We start from the raw sequence: 24,608 nt of genomic DNA on the forward strand, positions 1-24,608 counted from the left end.
TGAATTTGTGTATAAAAACAAAACACTTTATTACAATTAGGCTGAAAAAACCCAATGAAAACACGACTACTTTACAAGTACAAATGTTTTTCATTGATATTTACATTTTTTTCCTTGACATCAATAAAAAAAGACAATTTATGAGAAAACACAAAATACTAAAGTACATGTTTACAGTGTATTTGCTGCAATAAAAAACAAATGACTAAAGGAACGTGCATTCTTCTCCATTCAGTATCTATAGACAACAAGGGAATTAGACATAAAAGGGACTATTTATGAATACACTTATTCTAATGGACAGCTCAATTCTCGATGCAGAGTTACCCACAAGCCTCAGCTATCTCCAGAAATATAATCATCATTTGAAGGCATGAGCGTTGTCTCTGTTTGATTCACTGGGCAGTAGTTGTGGGGGGAATTTTTAGTTGTGGTAATGTCAAGACACATTCCACATTTTATGACACAAAATTATGAATAGAAGTAACAATGTTGACTCAGTACAGCTAAATTATGGATCCCACCAGAGTTATGGGCAGCAGTGCTGTGCCAAAATATTAAGGTATGAGCTCTGAAATGATCATTTTGAACACAGTTAGCAGTTTAAGGTTATGGTGGTGGTGGATGGTTGGGGTGAGGTAAAGGCTTGGTGCGGCATTAGCTGCTGTGGGATCCATAAAAATGCTTCAGTACTGTCACATCTGTACTGCAGGAAAAGATCTGGTGAATTCAGTTTCATTAGTGTATGTCTCCTAGCTGCTTCCTCCGCTGGGCTTGGCAGGAGTTTTGGCCCTGATGCCACCCTGGCGAGCTTGACCCTTTGTGGTCTGTTGGGGCTGAGCGGGCTGCTGCACCGGGGACTCGGCCGAGGAGGGCACCGCAGGCTGCTGGGCGGGGCTGTGTGGAGGAGGCGTCTGGATCTGGGGTGACGTGGCTGCAGTCACCACCTGCTGCTGGATGATCTTCTGCTGGACTACCTGGGCCGTTGCTGTCCCAGCCGGAATCATCTGCACCTGAGCAGAAGCGGACGTGGCTGCCTGGGTCAGAGTCACAGTCTGGGCCTGGATCTGAAGAGGAACAAGTTAATCAAACATTTATCTGTCCTGTTTCAGAGCTTTGATGTGATCCACTACACTGCACTACACTACACTTGTGGTAGCGCTTAGCATTGCCGCTTTTAAACATCTTCTGTCTCAGAACAAATTATAAAACATACTGGCTCTGAACTGCTTGTTGGTTATTGAGTGGTTGGCGCTGTTGCCTCAGGGCAAGAGGGGTTAAACCCAGAACCCTGGCCCGACCACCTGGGGCCCTTCGGTGTGGGGTTTACATGTTCTACCTATGTCAGTGTGGCTTTTCGCCGGGTTCTCCAGATTCCTCCCACAGTCCAAAGACATGCAGGATAGTTTAGCTGGTGACTATATGTCAGCGCTGTGATAGTCTAACCGCCTCTCGCCCACTGTCAGCTGGGATAGGCTCCAGCCTTCCCAAAATTGAACAGGATAAGCAGTTATGGATAATGAATGAATGAATATCTGTTGCAGGTATGGGTTTGGATCCCAGGGCTGGCAGGTTAACTAGGGGGACGAATTTTGGTAATTTTGCTAACAAGTTATGTCCCCTCTCATCACCCCACGTCTACTGGTTAAAACACTGCAGACCACTCAGGTCAGAGAGAATCCTCATTGGTGTTACACAGGACATCCTGTACAAGCCGACCATTTTTAAACCACCAAGCTAAGGTCAATAGTGAACGCAATTTTTTAAATTAACTTGACCCAGATTTTAATAATGGCAGCCTGCAAATCTTTGCCATGCAATGAGTATTTGTGTTGCATTGACAGGGAACGCATGGCATTTTCATGGTGCGTTGCTCTGACTGTCAGCTAAAAATCCTGCCTACACTGACCGCATACTGTCTGCAGTTAAATAAATGACACTGAGAAAACACCTGGTACCAAAAGTGAGTCAAGTGGAGTGAAGTTGAGCCGAACCATGCAGTGAAAATGAGGCTTAAGTTTTAGTCTTTGAAACTAACTATAAAAATATAAATGCATATAACATGTGACATAAAGGCAGCATCTAGTTAAAATTCTGATTAAAACTATAATTCTTAGCCCACTGCCATACAGAGGTTACGTTTAGAAGCAATGCTCAGCCTGAAACCCTTACCTGCTGAGGAGAAGACACGATTTGTTGAATATTAGCCACAGTGGGTTGCTGCTGCACTATTTGCGGGAGCTTAGCCACCTGATAGGAAAAGTAAACAAGAAAATCTCATATCAACACACAAACCCACTGTTTATCTGCAAATATTTATTGTGCGGTGCTGACTGCCACTGATGATGTACCTGGATTTGTTGGGCTCCAGTGGGTTTCTGAGCCTGGGCGATAGATGTTGTAAAGAACTGGGTCTTAATGCCTGGTTGGAGTTGGGTGGTGGTAGCATAGGTCACCTTCTGCTGCGGCTGCTGGGCTGCCTGGGCTGCTTGCACTGTAACCTGCTGGGTACCAATCTAAGAGAAATAACAATACTACAGTTAACTCCGACCACTTCATCTTTATAACCGATACATACTGAACTAATATACTTAACAAAAAGTGTACCAGAGTGGTAAAAAAAATCTGTTTATATGCTGTACTTGAAGCTTCTGTTGTGGTAAGAGACAAACAAATGATCAGTTGTGAACATGTGAAAGTCCACGTGTGTTTACCTTCTGCTGCACAGTGGCCTGTCCTTGCTGTGGCTGCCCTGCCTTCTGCTGAGCTGCGGCCGCTGCCTGAACTGCTGCCGCCTGCTGCTGCTGCTTCTTCATCTGAAGCAGCTGCTGGACCTGCATCTGGGGGAAGGACGGCGTCAGCACAGGCCCACCTGACAGAGAGGAGAAAGAATAACATATTGAAACTGTAGGACGAATCAGAGGTTTGTGACAATAATAACAATAGCACAACAGGATGTCACATGAAAGGACGTCCATCACAAACAATGCAGACCCAATAAACAACAAATACGGCTGCCTGTTTCAATTTGGATTCCAATCATGGGTGTATTATATTGTGTATTATATATTATATTAAGAATATGATTGAAACAATAGCAAAATATAATTAAAAGAAATGCTCATAACTTTGAACATTAACTGGTTTGTAAAGCCTGTATGGACATGAGGAGCGACAATAAAGTCATAGAGATCCAATAAGACTTTTAACACACCTGTTTTCTGGGCCTGACCAATAGCCACACTAATGCCTGCTACAGTGACTGGCAGTGTAGTGACACCAGCTGATGAGACAACAGCTGACACCACAGGAGTCTTGGTGAGGGTCATCTGGGCCGTTTGTCCTGCCTGTGCCTGAATCTGACCTTGAGTAGGCACTCGAGTCTGGGGAAGGAAACACGAAAAAATACAGTGTTGTAAACACACCACTTTCTCATTTCTTCTGATGTTGTTAGACACTAATAACTTACAATTTCTGTATGTAGACTGTTAATAATACAGTCTATCTTGTCTTTTGATTCATATGGTTCATATAGGTCCGATAGTAGTGCAGTACATTTCTCAAATACTTTAACAAGTTCTTCTGCATGTTGTACATTTTGTATTTATGTAAAATCCTTTTCACAGTCTTACCAGTCTGGCCACCTGCAGGTTGGCAACAGTGGTGCCAGTCAGCACAGCTCCAGGTCTGGGTGCTGCCACAGCTGTTAGCTGGGGATTGGCCTGGGCAGCCTGTGCAGGCTGCACCTGTGCGGCTTGCTGGGCCCCTGCAGCCTGTTGGCCCTGGGCTGCTGCTGCCGCCACTGCTGCAGCTACCTGCTGCTGCTGTTGTTGCTGCTGCTGCAGCTGCAACTTATGCTTGTGCATCTTTAACAACTCCTGTAAACACACAGATTGCAAGACAAAGATGAGCTAACTATTAGAGGTGTGATGATCCATTGATCTGGGTGGATTTATTGATTCATATCAACGATCCAATATCATTGATGCAAAGTGAATACGTCATCCTTATCTTTATCTTTAAGATATGCCTTAATTTTGAAATTCCCATTCCCAAACACTGATTCACATTCCTAGAAGTGTAAAGACACCGGTGGTGTACCTGGGGTTTGCCTACGGCCTTGATCTGTGGGGAAGCAGCCTGCTGTTGCTGTTGTTGCTGCTGCTGCTGGTGCTGTTGTAGCTGTTGTTGTCGGAGCATCTGCAGATGGGCCGGGATGAGAGGCTTTCCTTGTGGCAGCTGCATACCTGTGGCTGGATGGAGGACAGACAGGTCAGATCTGTGAGACAGTAACAGGTACTTGAGGGATGTCTTGTCAGAAAAAGGCCTGTGGGCAGTGGAGTACCTGGTGTGACTTGAGTGACTAGTGAGCGAGTCTGCGACTGCACTGGGCTTAGAGTGGTAGAAACTACTGCAGATGCTGTCACTGGGGTAACGGCTCGTACACCCTGACCCGTAGCTATGGCGACCACCTCGGCAGGGGCAGCGGCGGCAGTGACAGCTCTCTGTTGTGTGTGGACAACCTGGGCTCCAGCTGCATTAGCAGGCTGGACGAACAACAACAAAAACAGCAACACAATGAGCAAAGGCTCCAACACTTTAAGTGGTCATTCTGTCTACAGGGTGGGTGTGCATTCTGCTTAATGCCAATACAAGGGCTGTTTGCGTCACGAATTCCTGTAAATAAGTAGGTGGCTGCATTAAGCCAGAGCAGCAGTGATAAATGAACATGACTCACAGACAGGGTGCCTGGTATGACTGGAGATGCCAGGCGTTTGTTGGCCTGGAAGGGACTTGGAGGAACTCCAGCGACTGTGTTCACAATCACATTCCCCCCTACAGTGGCTGGAAGAAACAAACAGAAATGAATTAACTATTGGAACACCAACCGCTCTGTAATGTGGACCATATGTGTGTCAGCGTACCAGCCTGGATGGTTGTGCCCACAGTGGCATTTTTTATGGCTCCAGCCTGCAAAACATGAAACGTATGAGTAAAGGCCTTCATTGGGTAAAGTGGCTTGTTTTGGATCTCACTGTATGTAGAAGAATACTGATGTTTTGATTCTCACCAGAACAGCTGCATTAGGCACAGCAGCAGCTCCGGCCACTGTGGCAGCCTGAGGGACCTGAGCCTGGGCTTGGCCAGCGGCGGGAGTCTGGGCCTGGCCTGGTGCAGCCTGGGCCTGGGGAGCTCCAGCCTGCTGCTGGGCCAACTGCTGAGCCTTCTGCTGCTCTGCAAGGGCCTGCAAACACACACAATGCAAAGTCAATCAAAAATGAAAACTAGTGCTGTCAAAAATATTGATTTATAAAAACATATCAGGGGTTTCAATACTTGTTTTCTGCAGTACCATTACACAAAGCAAAGTTGTTGTCATGCTATAGCCTTGCTGCATTTAATACTTTGATGAAATTAAAATGGTATGCCCCCAATGTCTATTTTTCTCCATGGTAAAGAAAATAGTATTGAATATCGATATTTTTCAAGGCACTGTTTCAAAGTTAGATATTCCAGTTTTGCGACAACAATAATGCAAACATGTCAATGAAGATGAAAAAGAGCGCCACTTGGATCTGACAGGGATGAAACACAAAGTAGGCGCTCATGATTCATGCTAAACGTCAACAATTACATTGCCAACAATCACCTTTTTCTCCTTGGCAATCCTTTCAGCACGTTGAGATGCCACCTGAATGGGAGGCAGGGGCTTGTCATAGCTGATCCCGCTGAAGAAGAGAATTTTTTTTAATTTATATGGAAATTTTTTATCAGATTTGAAAAATAGATATTAAAAGTATAAAAATGGCAACTAAACACACCTTTCTGCCAAAACTGAGGCATGTTTGGGATTCTTCTGGAATGGATTCATGCCAAGCCTGTAAGTAGTATAAATTCAATTAATTTATTAAGGGAATGTAGCATCTGAACCCGATTCTCTTATTTTCTTGAGATAGACAAAAACTGCATGAATTTCCTGAAATGAAAAGCCTGTCATGAAAAGCTTGTTTTCAGTTTTGTTAATCTCCTGCTTTGGTGTTAGCTCCGTGGTGAGACTTCTGCATTCATTATAAACAGAGATTCATCAGTACTTACAGTGGTTTGATTGGTGGACTTCTCTTGCTAGCGATGATCTTCATGAGTTCAAAGCGGCTGTTGTAGAGCTGAATGTGAGTGGCATTGTCATCCTGTGTGTAGATCTGACAGGTCCTTAGAGGGCGGCTGTTCTTAGACTGAGTGAGTACAAAGACATGGTACAAAGAAAAACAAAAAACAATAGTTAGACCGGGAATTCCAGAGAAAAGAAACATTTATCAAATACAAAGGCAAGGATAGTGTACCTTGTATATGCTCTTGGTTTTCTTCTTGGGGTTTGCCTCATACACCAGCTGCAGAAAAGTTAGACATGATTTAGACAAACAAGTATAAAGTGAGTAAGCCAAGTAGTGTGACTCTGCCTTCTCTCTCTCTCCCTCTCTATTACCTTGCCCTCTTCTCTGGGAATGATGACATTCTCATAGCGGTTGCGACACTGTTTGGGCGAGCGGTAGATGCGGCTGCATGAGTTCACCACATCGCTCACCAGATCCCAGTTAGGAGTGTGGGCAGGAGACACGATTGTTAAGTTCAGAGGCAACTCCAGCAACTGCTTTACAGCCTGTCAGACACAGTGATATTTGGACATTGAAAGCACACATATTATAACTTGTTTTATTATGTAAAGTGCAATTCAAGATGTATTCATTTCCATCAACACATCTGGAAAGGAAGATCAACATGGAAGCTGATAGTGGAGCCAGTACCTGAAGCAGAGCCCAGTCCTCACTGATGAGCCACTCGGGGTTGTCCTGGCCGGCCTCCATGGCAGGTTTAACCAGCGAGGGTAGGGGTTTGGCAAAGGGTGCCTGCTGCTTGAGGGAGAAGTTCTTTTTCTGGTCCTTGCCCTCTCGGCGAACTTTGAGCATGCTGGCCTTTTCGAAAAGTGAGCGTGGAGGAATGACCGTCTCCCCATGGCCCTTCTTCTTCTTTCTGGCTGCTGCTAGACAAACACACTCCAGTGAGGACAGAGAAACCAAACTAACCTGCAATAACACTTCATGTATCTATCTTTAATAAATATATCTATTAAAATACACATTTACTCCAGATTTTACAACAATTCCTTGTCTGAAACCAGACAAAACTACCGTTTAGAGCAAAACCAAATATTCTCAGTAAATATATATTTAACTAAATATGTAGTGCAGGACTGATGTATTGTTGTACAAAGGAGTAAATGAAGACCTTGACAACAAATCTTGTTTTACCTGAGGGGTCCATCTTGAGTCTCTTGTGCTCCTTGCGGATGTAGATTGGAGGCAGCTTGGACTCTGGCATAGGTGTGGTGTCATACATCAGCATCATCACAGAGTCGATATAAATGTCATTGTCATCCTGTGGTGGTGTGGGTGGAGTCCAAAGCTGTGTTGGAAAATCACAAGTCAGAATATAGCCAGAAGACAGGGTGGGAGTTCATGATATGCCTCAATACAAATAAATGAAACTGGGAGGAGAACAGCAAAGATCCAAATTCAGATAATACAAGGATTTATGTAAAATTCTCACATATAATCAATTTATCAACTGATCAAATAAATTTATTAGACACCGCTTAAAACACTGTGCATAATTTAACTGCTTTCTAATTACATCACATTTGGTGTCTTACCGGCATGATTTCTGTGTGGCCATCCTCGGCATCAAATACATACTCCTGTTGAAAGACACAGTAAAGGTTAATGTCAACAACTGTGCAGAACAATCCACACACCACTTCTCGTTTGATTAGCAGAGATCACAATGGCCACCCACCATGTTGTAGGCATCCTCTCTGGTGTAAGTGAAGAGATCTTCATCTCCCTCCATAATCTGCCGCTCCTCCTCCTCCTCCTTCAGCTTCTGCAGCTGCTGCTGCTCCCAGCCTCTCTTAGAGCACTCCAACTGCTCCTGAGGAACATAAACATGAATTAATCAGTCAGATTTATTAAGGGACAAATGGTGCACTTATACCAACATACTACAGTAGAAACGATTAGTTGATAAATGGACTGATTTCCATATCTATACTACTGTAAATCTGTAAATATATGCCTAAAATCTGTGTAATAAAAATCTTTGGTTACATTACAGTTGAAGTTACCTTGAGAGCAGTTTCATCGTCACTGATGTGGAGGTACTCCAGGTAATGCAGGGCATACCTTTCAATTGGCGTGAGCTGTTTATGAGAAGGGAAGCAAATGCAAAAATATTTGTTTGCATTATTCATTTTATTTCAGTGTTTTTCTTGTACTTGTATTTTCCAGGGTACATTAAAAAAGTAAAGCTACCTGTTCCATGACTGCATTCAGCTCTTCTTTCTGAGCAGGCTCCTCTTTAGCTTGGCTCTCTGACTCCTGGTTGTCCTCTGCTGACTCCTTCCCTACCAACTCCTCCTCCTGCTGCTCTTGCTCTTCCTCCTCTGGCAGGGCATCCAGATTAATGCTGTGGAGAGCCTGGATGTAGGGTCTAGCAACTCTGGGAGAGATGGCCTCAGAGGCAGATGGCTCCTGGTGAAGAACCACAAACTCCTCCACTTTCTCCCCCGAGCCTGCCTCCACCTCAAACAGATCTTGGATCGTCCGCTGAAAACACAAAGTATCAGGTCAGTTACTAAATGTCCCAGGCTTTCATATATTTTTCATATATCAAGCTTTAAGCAAATATAAGGATTAAAGTGTGCACTGTTTCGAAACTCCAAGACAAGACCACAGTGAGTTCATCTTACTTGTGTGAGGAAAGCCAAGGTGTAGTCAGTTCCCTGGGCAGCAACCTCTCTGATCAGGTCCTTTGTGCCATTCTTCAGTAGCTTCTCTTCAATGGAGTTCCCACTCTCCAACCTGGGAAACACACAAAAAAATAAGCAAGAGTAGTACCAAAGTCCTTAAATATCAGTGTTTAGTAAGGGATCTCTCATCAGGATTTTTGGGGCTGTTCAACGATCACTGGAAGCTGTATTGGCGAATACCCATGACTGATCATGAAGTCTATCTGAAGCTATTTAGCGGGCAGCATTATTTATTTATTGAACTGTTCTGAACAACATCAGAGATTTAAGAGTTGCATAATGTTGCTATTCACAGTAGGATCTGTGGATAATAAGGGCATTGCTTTTGGAAAGAAAAGAAGCTGTTGGATTTTTGAAAAATGATACCTTCAATGCTTTGAATGCTACAAACAGACATCACAGCCACCTCCAATGTGCTGGAGTGGAGATTCAGAGATGGAAATTTCACAACTTGGCAACATTAAACAAAATCCATCAACATTGTTGGACACAATCAGAGATAAATGAGATTTTTCTTTCCAACTTGGGTGAACCAAACCTTCCAAAATACACTATGCAGGCTAAACTAACTAACTAACTAACTAACTAAAAAAAAAAACAATGGATAGATTCACACTAAAGTAACCCTTCTCAATCATCCCTTATGACCCACCAGAGGTGTGTGGCGGTGTATTTTTCTGCAGAGACTCTGCACTCTGCCTGTACTTTCTTATTTTCTGTGTTAGGGACATTTATGGTCATTCACTCATATCAGGTGAGGTCTGGACTTTATAAAAAGGTGGTGACCAGGTGTCAGACCATATGCAGCAGGCATATAAGAAACAAAGTGCTGAAAACACACAAGTATAACAAGGCAAAAAGCCAAATGAAAGTGAATCTGAGGTTGGTTTTTACTATCACTTTAGCTGGCAAACGCGTTTACAAACTATAACCCACGATCCTGCCTGGTATACCTTAAATTATGACCGTGTCACTACAACCAAAAGACAAATTAAATGTATAGAGTAGGTCTGTTAAGTACAACATATAATCCAATCACACAAGTTAAAATACACAACCAGTTTTCTGTGTGGGTTATTTTCAGAAGTTGAATCAACTCTGTTCCATTGAGAAGTTATAAGCAATCTAATCAGCCCTGCATTTTCTGTCAAAGATACAAAACGGTTCAAATCCTGAAGAAATGCAGATGAAAAAGACCTGGTATATTAAATCAGACGCCAAGACAGTATCGTGGGCACGAGCAGGACAAAACAAAGCTAAATGTTAAGTGTTCTGCAGCATTTAGTGCAGTGTGTGTATAAGCAAAGAGAGATGTCTGTCTGCACTTAGTACAGGCAGATGAGCTGGATGTCAGGTTAACAGTAAACCATGACTGTAACAGTGAATGCTCAATGTGAGCTTCAGTTTGACAGAACCACCAGACCAGTGAAGCCATTTCATCGGCGCTTAAAGAAATTGCCTTGTGTCATTTGATCGGTCTTTATAGTCACCGTCAATCAAACTATTTAGAACGAATATCACCCAGTAACACCCAGTGGCCAATCAACTGGACAATCCTTAATATTTATAAGAAGGTTATATCTACAGTTTTGCAAGTAATGATTTAAGGAACATTAAAATGAAGAAAACCTAAAACACATTTCCCTGTATTAATAATATCACCTGTATATGTGTATATCCTTGGAACGTCCTATTTTGTCACACCACTCCTGGGTGCGGGCGTCCATGCTGGGATTGAGGTCTGTGTCGTAGAAGATGATGGTGTCTGCATCAAACAACGTCCCAACAGCAGAGCAGCAGCGGTTGGTCAGGATGCTGCAGAACACCTTCCTGTTCCTGTTAAACTTCTTCATATTCTCCTGAAAAGACACAACACCAAGCACATGAACAGACTGGAAAAAGGCTAAAAAAGAAGTTGTTGACAATACACTTTGAGAATTACACTTGTTTCACACTTGGAATAAATTATGCAGCAGCAAATAGAAAAGACCTAAACCCATGAGCCCAGACTGTCATCTCATTGTCCCTTTGTTGAGCCAGAAATGTCTATGAACAGGTTCAAACTACAATATAAAGTCAACAGATAAATATATCTGTCCATGTTTAGTAACAACAGTAATTCATACTTTTTGTGGTTTTAAAGTTTAATGGTGACCGAAGACAGAAGCAACCCTGAGGATGACAGGGCCCTTCAAACAACTGAGTTGTTACTGATCGATGTAACATGTGACCCGTTCTTGGGTCTCACATGACTTTGTCGTCACATCATGATATAAAACTTGACCTGCACATAAATGGTATGAAGAACGTTCTTGGATCACGAGGAGGACAGATAGAGAATCTATATACACTTTTGCAAGGCACATGCTTGCCCACTACCAGTCAACTGTTATACCTAGGGATGGGTACCTTTCACATTTGAACCGATACGGTACCGATACCCGGTACCTGGGAATCGATACCGGTACGAAACGATACCTGTTTTCGGTACTTTTTTTTGCATGTATGTGTGGTAATAAAGGATATTTCATTTAGATTTTTTTTTTTTTGTCAAAACTAACATTTATTTCTCAATATCAAACAGGATAAAACAACATCTAACACTGTAACATAATATCAAAAGGTAGCCTATATAATTGACTATGCAGCAGTTCTTTTTATTGCACAAAATGAACCCACTCCTACTACCTCCTATTCCTCCTCTTTCCCCTCTGGGAAAAATATGTGTGGGGGAGTGTAACGTTAAATTTAGAGAATACGAGGAGCCGAGATGATAATAACTAAGGCACGTTAAAATGCGAAGCTAACATTAGAATGACCAGAACAAAGCCCAATCATCTTAAACACTAAGCTTATTAATTACCTGGAACCGATGTAGCTGATGCCCTGCTTAATCACCGTCATCATCGAACGTTAATCCCACTTCTTCTGCCCCGATGCTGGCTGCAGATGACAACGAGCCGCTAGCTGCAGGTGTGCTAATGCCAGGAGAAGTAGCCTTAACTTTCAGGCTATCAAATACTGTGGAGTCGTCAGCCTTTAAAAACACCTTGTACTTGACCAGGTGCTTCCTCAGGTTTGAGGTATTTCCGTAGCTGGCCTTGTGTCGCAAATACTGCAGCGAGCGTAGTCTACATCAAACTTTGAGATATGGAGCCACATCTTCAACCTCTTTCTCTCAGCCATGCTGCTTTGTTGATAGTTGCTACTGACGTGATCACGCTCTCGTGCGTACAATGCTGTGTTCACGATAGGCAGCGAAAACGTCACTCCTCCACTCTCGAAGTCCCTAGGATGCGTTCAGGTACCGAAATGTGGTACCGTTTGATTTTACGTGAATCGATACTCGGTATTACCGACCGAATTCGGTCGGTACCAATAAAAGTACCGAACTCGGTACCCATCCCTAGTTATACCTGGTCCCACTGCTCTCCATGACAACAGTTAATGCTATAATTAGACACATCAATTCAAGCAACACAATGGCAGATTTTTGATGCAGGTAATGCTGACTTAGTTTCAGCTTTGAAGCTTGTTGAGTTTGGTTTGTCAGAACCAGTGTAAGTGGTGGTGAATTTACCTCTCGTTCATCAGGAGTGAAGCTTTCATCAACCCGCACATAACTGAGCTGCCTGTAGTCTAGGAAGGTCTCCAGGATGTCTAGCATCTTCACCATCTGAGTAAAGATGAGGACGCGGCGGTTTTCCGACCTAAGCTTCTGTAGCAAAATGGCAAGAGCTTCCAGTTTACCTTTGGAAAAGAAAAATATCAAAAGTCATTATTCCTGGCAAGGTCAGACGCTTAACTTTGCAGCTGAGGTACACCCTGCTGGAACACCACAGAAAGGTTTACTTTAGTTGTATTGTGACAGTGACTACAAAGAGTATAGAGGCCCTCATTTATTAATATAACACACAAACCAGTGCAGAAATCATCTAATGATAGGATTCATGTGTTATCCATGACTGTACGTTCAGTCTTCTCTCATACATTTGTTTTATAACTGAGGGCCAGTGTCTGCTAATTAACAGGTGCAGTTTTTTCTGTAATCCCAACAGTTTTTACAATAGTTACACTGGCTTGGAATACTGGATCCAAGTAAAGAAAAATTTACCCCAATTTTTCATTGTGTTTTACATTGTATTTTTCCTTTAAACAGTTCCGAGGAGCACACAGATGACATGAGCACTGTTTCTTTTTATTTCTATTTAAATATTGTGTTTACAGGTGACTGCATTTCCTGTGTACAAGAGACAGAGTGTATGGACAGCCTGTTCTTCTGTTTGAAGAAAGCTACACTAAGCCAAATATGGAATGAGTCATTCACTCTGTGTAGGCAGAAGGATAACAGTGATGTTTCTACATAAATATTGGTTTAGTTAGTAACATTGTAAAAACTGATACATGTTTTTAGGTCATTCATTTTGCAGTCCCAGCTTGCTGCATTCAAAAAACAAAAAAAAAAAAAAAAAGATGCTAGACTAACCTGAGTCCATCTGCATTAGTTGCAGGTCAGAAAAACAGAGGAGACGCCTGGAAGCCAAGTGGTGGATATCAGCACTGTGGGGGGCAGAGGCCTCCCGTAGCCGACAGTGAAGGGACTTCTGCTCAAGGCTGTAGGGAACTGGGGGATTGGCTGCATACAGGTGAGGAGGTAGGGCTACAGCTGGAGGCACCACACATACCAGCCTAAAACATGACAACAGACAAACATTATTTGGATTGAGAAATTTAACATATGGCACTGAATTGTGGTGAAAGGTAAGTTGTGAGTTTATTTTACAAAGATGATGGTAGAGATCATGTTTGTTTTTAATACTGCGGCAAAAGTGTTTGTTTTACCCGACCAATGCAGTTCTAACAACATGGCCAGTAAACTTCATGTGCAGTAAAGATTTCAGGAGGCTTCTTTACTGAGCTGAAGTACCTCTTGATAAGGCTGTTGGCAGCCTCCAGGCGGTCCTCCACAGAGAGCAGAGTGGACTGCAGTGTAGAGGTGGTAGCCACGCAGGTTCTCTGGGCCCTGAGGCAGCTCTCTCTGCCCACCCACCTCCAGCCTCCAGCAGTCAGGGCAGAGTGACCAGGCTCTGTGCTCAAAGTGCATGCCTGCAGCAGGTCTGAACCGTACAGCACTCTGCGGCTACAGCGTCGCTCGTTTGCCTCAAACAGACGGCTCAAACGTTCCTTCAGCTGCTGAGTCTTTTCTTCTGAAGACTCCTGATCATTACATTGAGAGACGGTACACACAACAACAATCATTCATTTTCATTCAAAAATTTAGTTTGCATGCTGTAAAATGTTTCAGGCATCATAAACATGACTTTGCTTGGTGATGTACTGACCTGAGAGCCCACATGAGCTGCAGCAGTGAGCTTGGTGGGAGATGATGTGGCATTTGTTGTTACACCCAGTGCTTAAAAAGAAATACAGAACATCAATAGAAGAATAAAATTTCAATTCATTAAAGCAGCGCTATTGCAATTGCCAGTGTTTAACCTACTGGGGATGAGGTAGCATTTTATGTCGCATGAAACCTATTAACTTTCACCATTATAATCATACTGGTACTAGATGATGTTACTAAATAACTGATTAGGAGACAGTCAAATAGAGATAATAATGCAATATTTTCACTGTGAATGAGTCACCTTGTTGGGCTGTTGACAGAGCGGGATGAGGTGTGCCAGGTGTAGATGAGGCGTTGGAGGCAGGGACAGCCTGTGGCATTGTTTGCATTACCATGGATCCCTGGGGCCTGATGATCTGCTGCCCTGGAGCTGACACAATCTGCAGGATGTTGCCTAAATCCATGACACAAATTAAGCAACAAATATAAGAGGTGCACTCTTAAAACCCAATACTAGCTTGAGTGGCAGTTAGGATTCACATGGCCATTAAAATACATGTGAAAAATAAAACAATGCTCATTGATTTAAATCCAATTGGACTTTACGACAAAATCTTTATCTTTAATTGTATCAAAGGTATATTGACAGCAGGTAACAGAAAGACAGGAAATAAGGGGAGAGAGGAGGATGACATGCAACAAAAGTCCCCTGCTATAATCAAACCAGGGAAGTTGCAATTACATGGTATGCGTCTTAAGCTGAGGCCATCAGGCACTTTCAATGCCTTGAGGTGTTATAGACAAGTAGAATAAGCATCCATAATTTCTTGTAAAGGTCAAGATGTCAAAAGGTCAGAAAGCAGATAACTAAGTTGAGATAAAAGTGTGACAATGAGATGTACTTTACCGAGTGTACCTTGGAGCTGCAAGGGCTGTCCAGTGGTGAGCTGGCGGAGCTGGCTGGGGGACAAAGTGAACTTGTTGCCCTGAAACTGCAAAGTGACAGGAGTCTCTGGCTGGGAGATACGATTCTGACTGCCTGCAATGTTGGCCAACTGGGCAATCTTCACCACGTCTCCACCTTCAATGGAAAGGACAGACACTTCATCAAAGACAGCATTAAAAAGTCCTCTGAAATGTCAGACAGTGTAATAGGAACAAAACCATATGCTCTGCATCAGTTAGTTAAAGGGTGAAAAAGAGACAAGACATGCAGAACCAGGGTGGATTATTTAGAGGAACGAGCACAGCCGCCCTCCACAACAGAACCATAGCAGCTCCTACTTTAACAAACCCTGAAGGGAAAAGAAAATGGCTGTAAGGGCAGTCCTCAGGTGAGACAGAGAGCCTGAAACATACACATACATAAAGCATTGAACTTGATGCCTTTTCATGGAGGTAGACTTAGGGATGGTGATACCCTGTCAATTAAAAGTCTTTGAACACCCCCTATTAATCAGTCACTACTATTATAATAATTAATCAATCTTTTAAAATGATAATTATTGTTTTCATTTTGATGGGCATGTACAAACACTGGTTTACCCTTTTAAGACATTTTAGATAAAGCAATGTGCTCATTCTGGTAGGTCCTTACATTAGAAAATGTATGAGAGAAAAGAGGTGCAAATGAGAAATTTATTGGTTATAAACCTTCTCACGTAATGCTTTTTTGGAAATTAATACAGTACAAAGACAAGATAATTCAAACTGATAAACTTTTTTTTTTTTTTTATCATTTCTTTGTGTCACTTTGTGTCAGTCCATCTCAGATGAGCTTGAGCCCAGAGAAGTCCTGCCTTTCTGGATGTTGTTGATATACGGCTTTCACTTTACATGGTGGAGTCTTTACTGGCATTTGAAGATAAACAATGGTTTCCCAAAGTTTCTGTGCCCAAGCAGTAATATCCTTTATACAATTCTAGCAATTTTTAATACAGTTCTGCCTGAGGGGATGAAGGTCAAGAGCATTTGGTTGGTTTGGCAATGTTGTTTGTTTTTTTTGCCTTGCCCCTAATTTGGTCAGATTTCGCCAGACTCTCTGAATCTTTTGATGATATCATAGACTATAGATGGTGAAAACCCCAAAGTTCCTGCACTATTTCTTAGACTATTTGCCCAAACAGGTTTTCACAAAGTGGTGAACATTGTGCCCTTCTTGTTTGTGAACAGGTGAGCCTTTAGAGGATGTCTTTTTATACTCAGTCATGATACTATCACCATTACAAATTCCCAAGTTTAACTGTGGAATGTTCCAAACAGATGCTTTTTGAGCATCCCAAAACTTTCCCAGTTCTTTGTTGCCCCTGTCCTAACTTTTTGGAATGTGTTGCAGGCATTAAAATCAGAATGAATGAATATTTACGAAAAACAATAAAGTTAATTGGTTTAAACATTGAATATCTTGTCTTGTATGTACTGTATTCAACTGAATATAGATCGAAAAGATGTTTGTTTTACATTTTGTCCCAACTTTTTTGGAATTGGGGTTGTATTTTGAGTTTTGGTTGTAAACTCAGTTATTTTCTTCATCCTTTAACAGAATGTCATATTCAAAAGTTATTAACTGCATGAAATATTAACAAGAACACATTGCCATTTTGTGGGCACAAGATATTAGTGTGCATGAATCATTAAGTCGAGTTTATGCCTACTGATATATATGTTCACAGACTATCAAAACATTTACTTTCTGGGCTTAAATAACACATAAACAATGTTAACTTTAAGAATCATATTCAAAGGGTTTCAGCTACCTTGTTTCCAACACAAAGTTGGAAATTTAGAAACAGCAGAAGCCAATGAGATAAGCCAATGAATAATTAATGTGTCTATATTCTGATTCTGTGTGTTGTTATTGAAAAGGTTTCTCTGTTCACATTTAAGGCGGGAAGGGTTGGTAATTTGTGGGACCATTTCAACATGCTTTACAGTGATGCTCAACATCAGAGTGAAATCATAACATTAGCAAAGAAATAAAACAAAACAACCAAAGCTTTGGGCTTCCTGCAGCTGGGCTGATGCAAGAGACAAAAGAATATTAGTAAACTGGGAGAAACAAAATTATTAAAAGAAGGGGGAGGACATAATAATTAAGTTAAACAGTGTCATGATGTGTGGTATAACATAAGTGGGTCGTTCATAGTGTACATGCAGGTTTGGAGAAAGAAATTGGAGAATGCTGAGGCTGTGGAGATGCTGCTGATATGGCTACAGATCTGATCATACAGGGAGATTTTTTTCATCACGAGTTGTATAACTATTGATACATGGCATCTCTGCCATGAGCAAAATTGCTGCACCACCAGTGCTGCTACCATTGCAAGTTTGAGTCTATGTCTGGACGAGTGAAGACTGAACACATATCAGCAGTGCCCCAAGTAAAGGCCTCAGTGTAGAGCAGCCCATACTCTTGTGCCAGAGGTGGAGGGGAAATGCTGAGAGGGAGGGGAGGCCACTTACTAGGCAACCGTGCCTGGGCCTGAGATGTAAGAACCAGCCTCTGGGACAGTAAGCTTGGCTGGATGGCATGGCTGGGGGCTAGAGCTGGCCTGGGGACCTGTGCTAATGCAGGCTGGCCGATGGGAGCAATGGATCCCACAACTGTGCCAGCTAAGGTCTGGCCCAAGGCCACGGAGGCAGCCCCCAACACATGCTGCCCAATGCCACTGTTCCCAGAGGAGGCTACAGTGGAGGCGGCAGTGTTGCTGCTGCTGCTGACAGGAGGGGTAGTCTGGGCTCTCTGAGTAGCTGTTCCAACCACTGTGAAGTACAAGGTAATGGGGTATGGGACTACATGTTAGGGGAACCCAATATTCAGTCAGATTATCAGAACGAACAAACAGTTTCCTCCATATAAATCACTCAGCAGTAGTGGGCCAACACAGCAAGCATGATTAGAGATGTTATTAATAATTATAAACAGACTGATCACTGTTAGGGATGCACCGATTTTTTGGCCTAACATTGGTAACGGATGATATTCACCATGTCGACAGCCATAGGGCTACCACCAAACACACTGACATTCACAGATGGCAGCGGACCATGTTTTTTTGTTGTGTCATCATTGTTGTTGTGACATAATTTTGCTCAGGCTACAAAGCAGAGCTTGAGACCAGTACCCTTTTTTCACACTCATGCACTGGCTTGGCTTGGTTTGGTTTGGGCCTTTACAGTGGCAGGGTTTGTGGCTCCATTACAACAGGGCTACCTGCTTGAAGGGGTGTCTTTAACTGATGACGGCTTGTCTTGAGTGATGACGTTTAAAAGCAGCAGGCTGATGGCTAAAGGTCCCCCATTATTTTGCTGCAAGTGTTTTTCTATCACACAGCAGGGCAGGTAACAGAAATGTATCTGTTGAGTGTAAGCTGTTTGCAGAGGTGCAGTAAAAGCCTGTTGTCGGCAGCTCTTCATCTAACATCCTACTGTGACTGTGCTTATTCTCTTCCTCCCTGCGGTATTTACAGACTTGTTTTTACTGAAGAAAGACAGCTAACAAAGCTCTGCTAATTTGGTGTTAAACACATTTAATTTTCCATAGATTCTTCAAAACAAATGTCCCTTGTGATTTTGTTATGTAAATGCTTGTACTGTGAAGCAGCAAATAAGGAAATGTTGGGTTTTCATCAGCAATAACTTAACATGGCTCCTTACGGCTGAAAGCGACCACGAAACAGTAAAATAAAGTAGATATAATAAATACAATCAGGGACGCAGAGGAGAACTAAACTCCAAACCATAGAGATTCAGTTAGAAGCTACAAAAGTATTGAGAGCTGAACACACAGACACTTTTAAAATCATCTTTATCTCTGGTCTCTTGCGCAGAGACCTGAGTTGAGTCTCTTAAGACACGCTTGTTTCTGGGGGAGAAGGGGGATCATTGGGGGTTGGATGCGGTCAGTAAGATGTCATTGCTACGTGCTTAGAGGCAGTTAGGCATGCTTTTGGCCCTTCACCAGAGATGGTCCAGCTTTAGCGCAGCACGGCTCAGTGCATCTTAACCGATAACGGAAAAACAAATCAGCATGGTTTGACTTGGTGCAATCGAATGTGGTAAAGGAAAAAGGATATAACGTGTCCCAGCTTCCCAGGGACAACAGAAAATGTGTTGTGGATGAACAGAGATCCTTTGTGGTGTACCTTTGTTATAAAAGGACACAGGAAACTCCCTATTGACACATCAAGGGACGCACCATATTTTTTTACCTAATAGTGCTACATTATGAAAAAGAGAGCTAGTTAATGTTGGCTGTTAGCAGATGGTTCAGCTTGTGGAGGAGGCCTTGACTTATAACGTAATATGTTCAAACTCTATTCAGTAGAAATGAGTATTGAGCAAAGGTAAATTAGAACGTTATCATGATGTGTTCATATGTTGTAAAATGAACTTTTTGCCATTTTTATGGTAATATAAAAGTTATTAGAGAGGGTATTATGATTTACACAGTAAAAAGGCTTTTGAAGCAGGTATTAAAAAGATGTTTTTCATGAGAGAGAAGATTATATTAAAGGTTATTTCATAAAGTTGTGTGATCATTCAAAGGTAGTGTCATTGAGGGCTGAATGACATTAAAACAGTTATTTTAATTTTTAAATGATTTCTTTGTTTCCCTGGCATAAAACTGTGAAAAATTGACAAGAAAAACAAAATATACAACAAAGGCAAAAAAAACAAAAACAAAAACATTGGGATCAGTTTTGGCTACTTGCCACATTGTCCTTTTGAACATTGGTATCAGACCAGAATTTCACAATTGGTGCATCCCTAATAACTGCTAACAATCTGATTCATGAAAAATTTTAACCTGACAATGAACAAAGTCAGTGCAACTGTAATTGTGTATCCCTGGAACATCACTTCCATCTGTGTGGGTGTATTCAGTGACAGCCAATTGTCACTTAAAAAAGTAAGCTCCTTTTGCCTGCAGCTCTTCATCTAAAGCATTTACTATGACTGTTGCTTCTTGTTATTATATCCTGACTGTGTGGCTATGAGGACAAAACAACAAGGCCAGCCCACCACTGCTGCATTGAAGCATAAATCTAAACAAATGAAACCTCTGTGACCCGTGAATCTTGCCAGTGACAGTGTCCCAAACCTCTCCATTATGTTGAAGGAGGAGAAAATGACCTTTAAAACATGCCGTACTGTGCAAAATTATGTACACACTGTACATGTTTTTAAAGTGTGCTGAAAATGCTATGGGCACAGCCTAATTGTTCTTTTGAGCATGACAAAGTAAATCAGGTTCATCTGAATCGAAAACAGTGTCGAAATCATACAGCATAACAGTATATATAACACAAGGTTAAAACTAGTATAAGCACATTAGGTAAAGGGCCAACAAACATCTATGGGCAGTTAAGTTGATCTTTTAAAGTTTGACGTTAGATGACACCATCCGAAATCCTTAGCCCACTGTGAAAACAAAATGTTTTGACCTGTACTGAGCACCACTCCTGAAATGGTCTTACCATGAGAAGTGGCTGTAGTAGTTGCAGTGGTGACAGGGGACTTTCCCCTGGCCTGGGCTGCCTGAGTGGTGCTGGAGGCAGAGGTGCTAGTAGTGGGAGAGCTCGTTGGAGGACGCTGGCCTGGTGCACTTGTGATGGCAGCCAGGCGACCTTCTGGCTTTGTCCCATACTGCACTGGCTGGAACAATCTAATCAGACAAAAAAGATCAATATTATATCATTACATAATTACAATACAAGCAATCTTAAAATATCCATCAATCACCACATTAACCATGTCAAGTTACTTAGACATTTTAATGCTGACCTCATGGGTTTTATCGGACATGGCTTGGGTCGTGCAGGTGGATCTGGGCCAGCGTGGATCTCCTCTATGAGCTGCTGAGTGACCTTTAGTTTGGGTACTGTCTCTTCAGTCTGATACCGAGTCAGTCTGTTCTCGTTATTGATCAGATCAAATATGGACATGTCTGCAATCTAGGAGGATGATGAAATGAAAGACAAAAGCAGAGGCGGATCAATGCAGATTGATTATTAAATCTTTTGAGGAGATTCAACACATGCACAAGGTTTAAAATAAGAATAAGGAATTATGTGATATTAAAAAGATTAAAATGATAGGCAGGATTTCAAGAAAGAAACAGACATGCAAACAAATACAAGAACACAAAGTATTATAAGGGAGACCAATGTATTCAACTAGAAAGAAATCAGAGAAATCATGACAAATGCCAATCACAAGTTGCCAGAGCCCAAAGTTATGTCTCAATACAGCTCATTTTGACTGTCCAATGATACTAATGCAACAAGGCATGGTATCTATTTAATAATGTGATAAAACATAGAAAGGCAAAAAAACCCTTTTTTTATTTCAAAAATACCCAAATCCTTCGTAACTGTATTCTGACAAATTACTTCAACACACTTGCCAATTAGGTTGTAAACACATAATTATCGAGTGACAGTAAAACAGCAGTGACAAACATGAGGGCTGGCAGCAAATCAGCGATGCAAGTAACAAGTATATACCTTGCTCGAGTCATTCTGAAGAGCTCCCAGCACCAGTGATGGCACGTTGTACGGCAGAGAAGAGCCGAAGTAGGAGCTGCTGCTCTCCCTGGGTGCCACCAGCTCAGGGTGGTTACACACTCGCTGTAACTGCATCAAGACCTGAAGCACGCTGACGAAATGACCTGTCTTCAGAGCCTCCTGAGCTCTAAGGGAGCACACAGAGACAGAAGACATGATTAAGAACAGTCCCAAACAATAGAAAGAACCAATCAATACTACACAACAATGTACATAGTATCACATTATACAGTATCTTTCATCTTTTTACAAAACAGCAGATAATAAAAAAGGTACTTCTCAGTACAGCCTATGTGTTAAAGCTAACCTTAAATCATGTTTTGGTACTAGTGGCAAGAAAATCATTACAGTATATAAAAAACAAGATTAAACAGTGATTCATTTGTAAATTACCCCTGAGTTACGGTATAGTGGGTACATTCCAGGGAAAGCCTGACTTCCATATTACTCTATATATATATATATATATATATATATATATATATACATACATACACACAGTACACACACACACACACACACACATATATATATATATGACATATCTCACCCTGGTCGAGTGAGGATGTCCTCATAAAGGCTCTTCTGTCTGGTGGATAGACGACACTTTAGGATATGCTCGTACTTCTTAGGCAGCTGTTTCTCCACGTCCCTTTTAGAGCGCCTCAGGATGAAAGGCTGGATCATCTAGAGTTAAAAGTAAGAAGATTTTAATATGTGCAATGATTGCAGGTGAGACAAAATCAATCATTTTTCTGAATGTTAATGCAGCTCAGTTTAATGAACAGAGGAATTTGCAGGCAGTATACCCACCCTGTGCAGACGAATGACCAGTTTGTGGCAGTAGTCCTGGTTCTGGTCCGTGCCTGCCTTAACAGGGAAGTCAGAGTAGGACCTGGTGATTCCTGGCAAGAGGAAGTGGATCATGGTCCACAACTCCTTTAGAGTATTCTGTAGGGGAGTATTGATGAGGAGGATCCTCTGCTCACTGCAAGATACAAAGAAATATCTTAGTCTGTTGACTGAGCCTTTACAGATTATAAATGAATTAACAAGCTTAAAAAATTATAATATCATGTTTATCACCCTGCTCACCTTTTGAGAGCAAAGACTGTTTCCCAGTGTTTCTCAGTCATGTTTTTGATGAGCTGCACCTCGTCCAGGACCAGGTGTCTCCACCTTCTCCTCAGAAAATGGCTCTGGTCTTTCATCAGCAGCTTGTAGGACGTCACACATACGTGGAAGCTGTTGGCTTCCCCCCACCACTGTAGGTATGTGAGATGCAGATGATGTGTTATAACATTTATAGCTGTCTACTGAAAAAAGGCCATAGGTAATGTTACAAATGTGTGTTGTATAAATACAGCAGAACTACCATTCTCTTTGATCTGCGTTCCCTTCTGTTGCCAAGGTACAGGAGGATCTTAAGGCCAGGACACCAGCGTTTGAACTCTACCTCCCAATTTAGCAACTTGCACGTCCTTACTACAATAAGGTGGGGTCCCCAAATGCCTGTGGACAAAAACAGATGTCTTTTTGACATTCATTCGTTCAAAATTAAGAATGAAAGAAAATATTGACCATTAAAAAAATGATGTGTATCTTTGAACAGAGGCATACCCTCTTGGCCGGCCAATTGGGCCATGTATGCCACTGTCTGAACGGTCTTGCCAAGGCCTGTCTCATCAGCAAGGATGCCATTTAGGTGTTTCTTGTAAAGGTTTACGAGCCAGTCCACACCAATTTGCTGATACTCTCGCAGTGACCCATGCAGTAGAAAAGGAGCTGGGTTGCGGGTCTGGTAAAACAAAAGATCAGTTTAAAAAAATGATAAAAGGCATCTTTTACTTTTGTGTTTGTGTGTGTGTGCATGTGTGTGTCTTACTGAGGAAGTGGTCCTGAAGCTGCCCTTGGGCAGGATGAGCTCTGTGGCAGCAGCCACTTCAGCTATGTCTCTGGCAGGCTTCCCATCAGAGTCAGAGGAAGCGGCTTTATCAACACCTCGGTACTGGTCCACACTGAGCAGGGAATCAATCAACACTGCCTCGGGTGGACTGCCTGCAGGACACTCTATTTCTGAAATAATAAAGAAAACGAACTACTTCACATCCCATCATTCACAAAAAAATAGCTAAAACTGGTATGAGGATGAACATGACAATTTCTTTTTTTTTTTTTTTAAATTAAAAAGGCACCTCCAGTCTCTTCCATGTCATCCTCATCACTATGGGGACTAGGCTGGGGCCACTCAAAGCCATCAACGTAGGCACCAGCATACTGCTTCTTCAAAGCATCAAGAGGCATCTCAGCTGAAAGCCAAATACAAAAGTGTTGGAGCAAGCAGTACAGACACAAAGACAAGTAATATTGGGACTTGTATGATTTAACTATGCAGCAAAAAATTTTAAAAAATGGTGTACTAATTTCTATTAATTTGTAATTAAATTTTATAACACTACTCCCACCCTTATGTCTTGAGTGCCAGTACTTGCTGTGTACCACAGTGAGCCAGTTTCCTGACAATGAATATGCTGCATGTTGGTGCACAAGATAGTATCGCACAAATGGGGTTTGGGAATGAACCTGTTTCTCCAGCTAAATCCTGCCCCTCCAAAAAAGCATAGACAGAGAAGTTAAGTAAATAAGTACCATCTTTGGCGAGGTCAACCAGCTCTGCTTTGTGGTCTGCTTCCCCCTCCATGGCCTCCTGTTCCTCTATGGTGCTCTCTTCATCTGGGACAAAAGAGAAGACAAGTTGTGAGCAGTTGCAAATAATTTTGCAGCATAATAGCAGCTGTACAGATCTTTTAATCATCCACGCTATTATTTG

At 42.1% G+C, this 24,608-nt stretch overlaps 1 protein-coding gene across 3 annotated transcripts in view; it reads right to left on the bottom strand.

Annotated features, from left to right (window-relative positions):
- ep400 (E1A binding protein p400) overlaps window positions 1-24,608 on the bottom strand; it is a 32,432-nt gene continuing 7,824 nt past the window's right edge. Inside the window, exons 12-53 of one of the 3 annotated variants that reach the window (XM_049579064.1) lie at window positions 24,428-24,511; window positions 23,974-24,087; window positions 23,664-23,854; window positions 23,399-23,576; window positions 23,154-23,290; window positions 22,874-23,043; window positions 22,592-22,766; window positions 22,329-22,465; window positions 21,719-21,905; window positions 20,997-21,166; window positions 20,690-20,877; window positions 17,673-17,972; window positions 15,127-15,291; window positions 14,512-14,664; window positions 14,206-14,276; window positions 13,791-14,080; window positions 13,350-13,552; window positions 12,444-12,613; window positions 10,526-10,722; window positions 8,804-8,915; window positions 8,367-8,660; window positions 8,180-8,254; window positions 7,852-7,986; window positions 7,709-7,753; window positions 7,308-7,461; window positions 6,804-7,036; window positions 6,485-6,658; window positions 6,342-6,389; window positions 6,097-6,233; window positions 5,823-5,879; window positions 5,651-5,729; window positions 5,072-5,245; window positions 4,926-4,971; window positions 4,739-4,845; window positions 4,346-4,547; window positions 4,102-4,253; window positions 3,633-3,878; window positions 3,215-3,383; window positions 2,715-2,872; window positions 2,352-2,516; window positions 2,173-2,250; window positions 1-1,067 (exon numbers count right to left, since the gene is read on the bottom strand). In XM_049579064.1, the coding sequence (XP_049435021.1) occupies window positions 753-1,067; window positions 2,173-2,250; window positions 2,352-2,516; window positions 2,715-2,872; window positions 3,215-3,383; window positions 3,633-3,878; window positions 4,102-4,253; window positions 4,346-4,547; window positions 4,739-4,845; window positions 4,926-4,971; window positions 5,072-5,245; window positions 5,651-5,729; window positions 5,823-5,879; window positions 6,097-6,233; window positions 6,342-6,389; window positions 6,485-6,658; window positions 6,804-7,036; window positions 7,308-7,461; window positions 7,709-7,753; window positions 7,852-7,986; window positions 8,180-8,254; window positions 8,367-8,660; window positions 8,804-8,915; window positions 10,526-10,722; window positions 12,444-12,613; window positions 13,350-13,552; window positions 13,791-14,080; window positions 14,206-14,276; window positions 14,512-14,664; window positions 15,127-15,291; window positions 17,673-17,972; window positions 20,690-20,877; window positions 20,997-21,166; window positions 21,719-21,905; window positions 22,329-22,465; window positions 22,592-22,766; window positions 22,874-23,043; window positions 23,154-23,290; window positions 23,399-23,576; window positions 23,664-23,854; window positions 23,974-24,087; window positions 24,428-24,511 (6,635 nt within the window). In that variant the 3' untranslated portion in view covers window positions 1-752. Of the gene's footprint in view, window positions 1,068-2,172; window positions 2,251-2,351; window positions 2,517-2,714; window positions 2,873-3,214; window positions 3,384-3,632; window positions 3,879-4,101; window positions 4,254-4,345; window positions 4,548-4,738; window positions 4,846-4,925; window positions 4,972-5,071; window positions 5,246-5,650; window positions 5,730-5,822; window positions 5,880-6,096; window positions 6,234-6,341; window positions 6,390-6,484; window positions 6,659-6,803; window positions 7,037-7,307; window positions 7,462-7,708; window positions 7,754-7,851; window positions 7,987-8,179; window positions 8,255-8,366; window positions 8,661-8,803; window positions 8,916-10,525; window positions 10,723-12,443; window positions 12,614-13,349; window positions 13,553-13,790; window positions 14,081-14,205; window positions 14,277-14,511; window positions 14,665-15,117; window positions 15,292-17,672; window positions 17,973-20,689; window positions 20,878-20,996; window positions 21,167-21,718; window positions 21,906-22,328; window positions 22,466-22,591; window positions 22,767-22,873; window positions 23,044-23,153; window positions 23,291-23,398; window positions 23,577-23,663; window positions 23,855-23,973; window positions 24,088-24,427; window positions 24,512-24,608 lie in introns of all 3 variants that reach the window. The other 2 variants (XM_049579063.1, XM_049579065.1) reach the window with 2 other exon arrangements.

This window comes from Epinephelus fuscoguttatus, linkage group LG6, assembly GCF_011397635.1.
Source record: "Epinephelus fuscoguttatus linkage group LG6, E.fuscoguttatus.final_Chr_v1".
Classification (NCBI taxonomy): Eukaryota; Metazoa; Chordata; class Actinopteri; order Perciformes; family Serranidae; genus Epinephelus; species Epinephelus fuscoguttatus.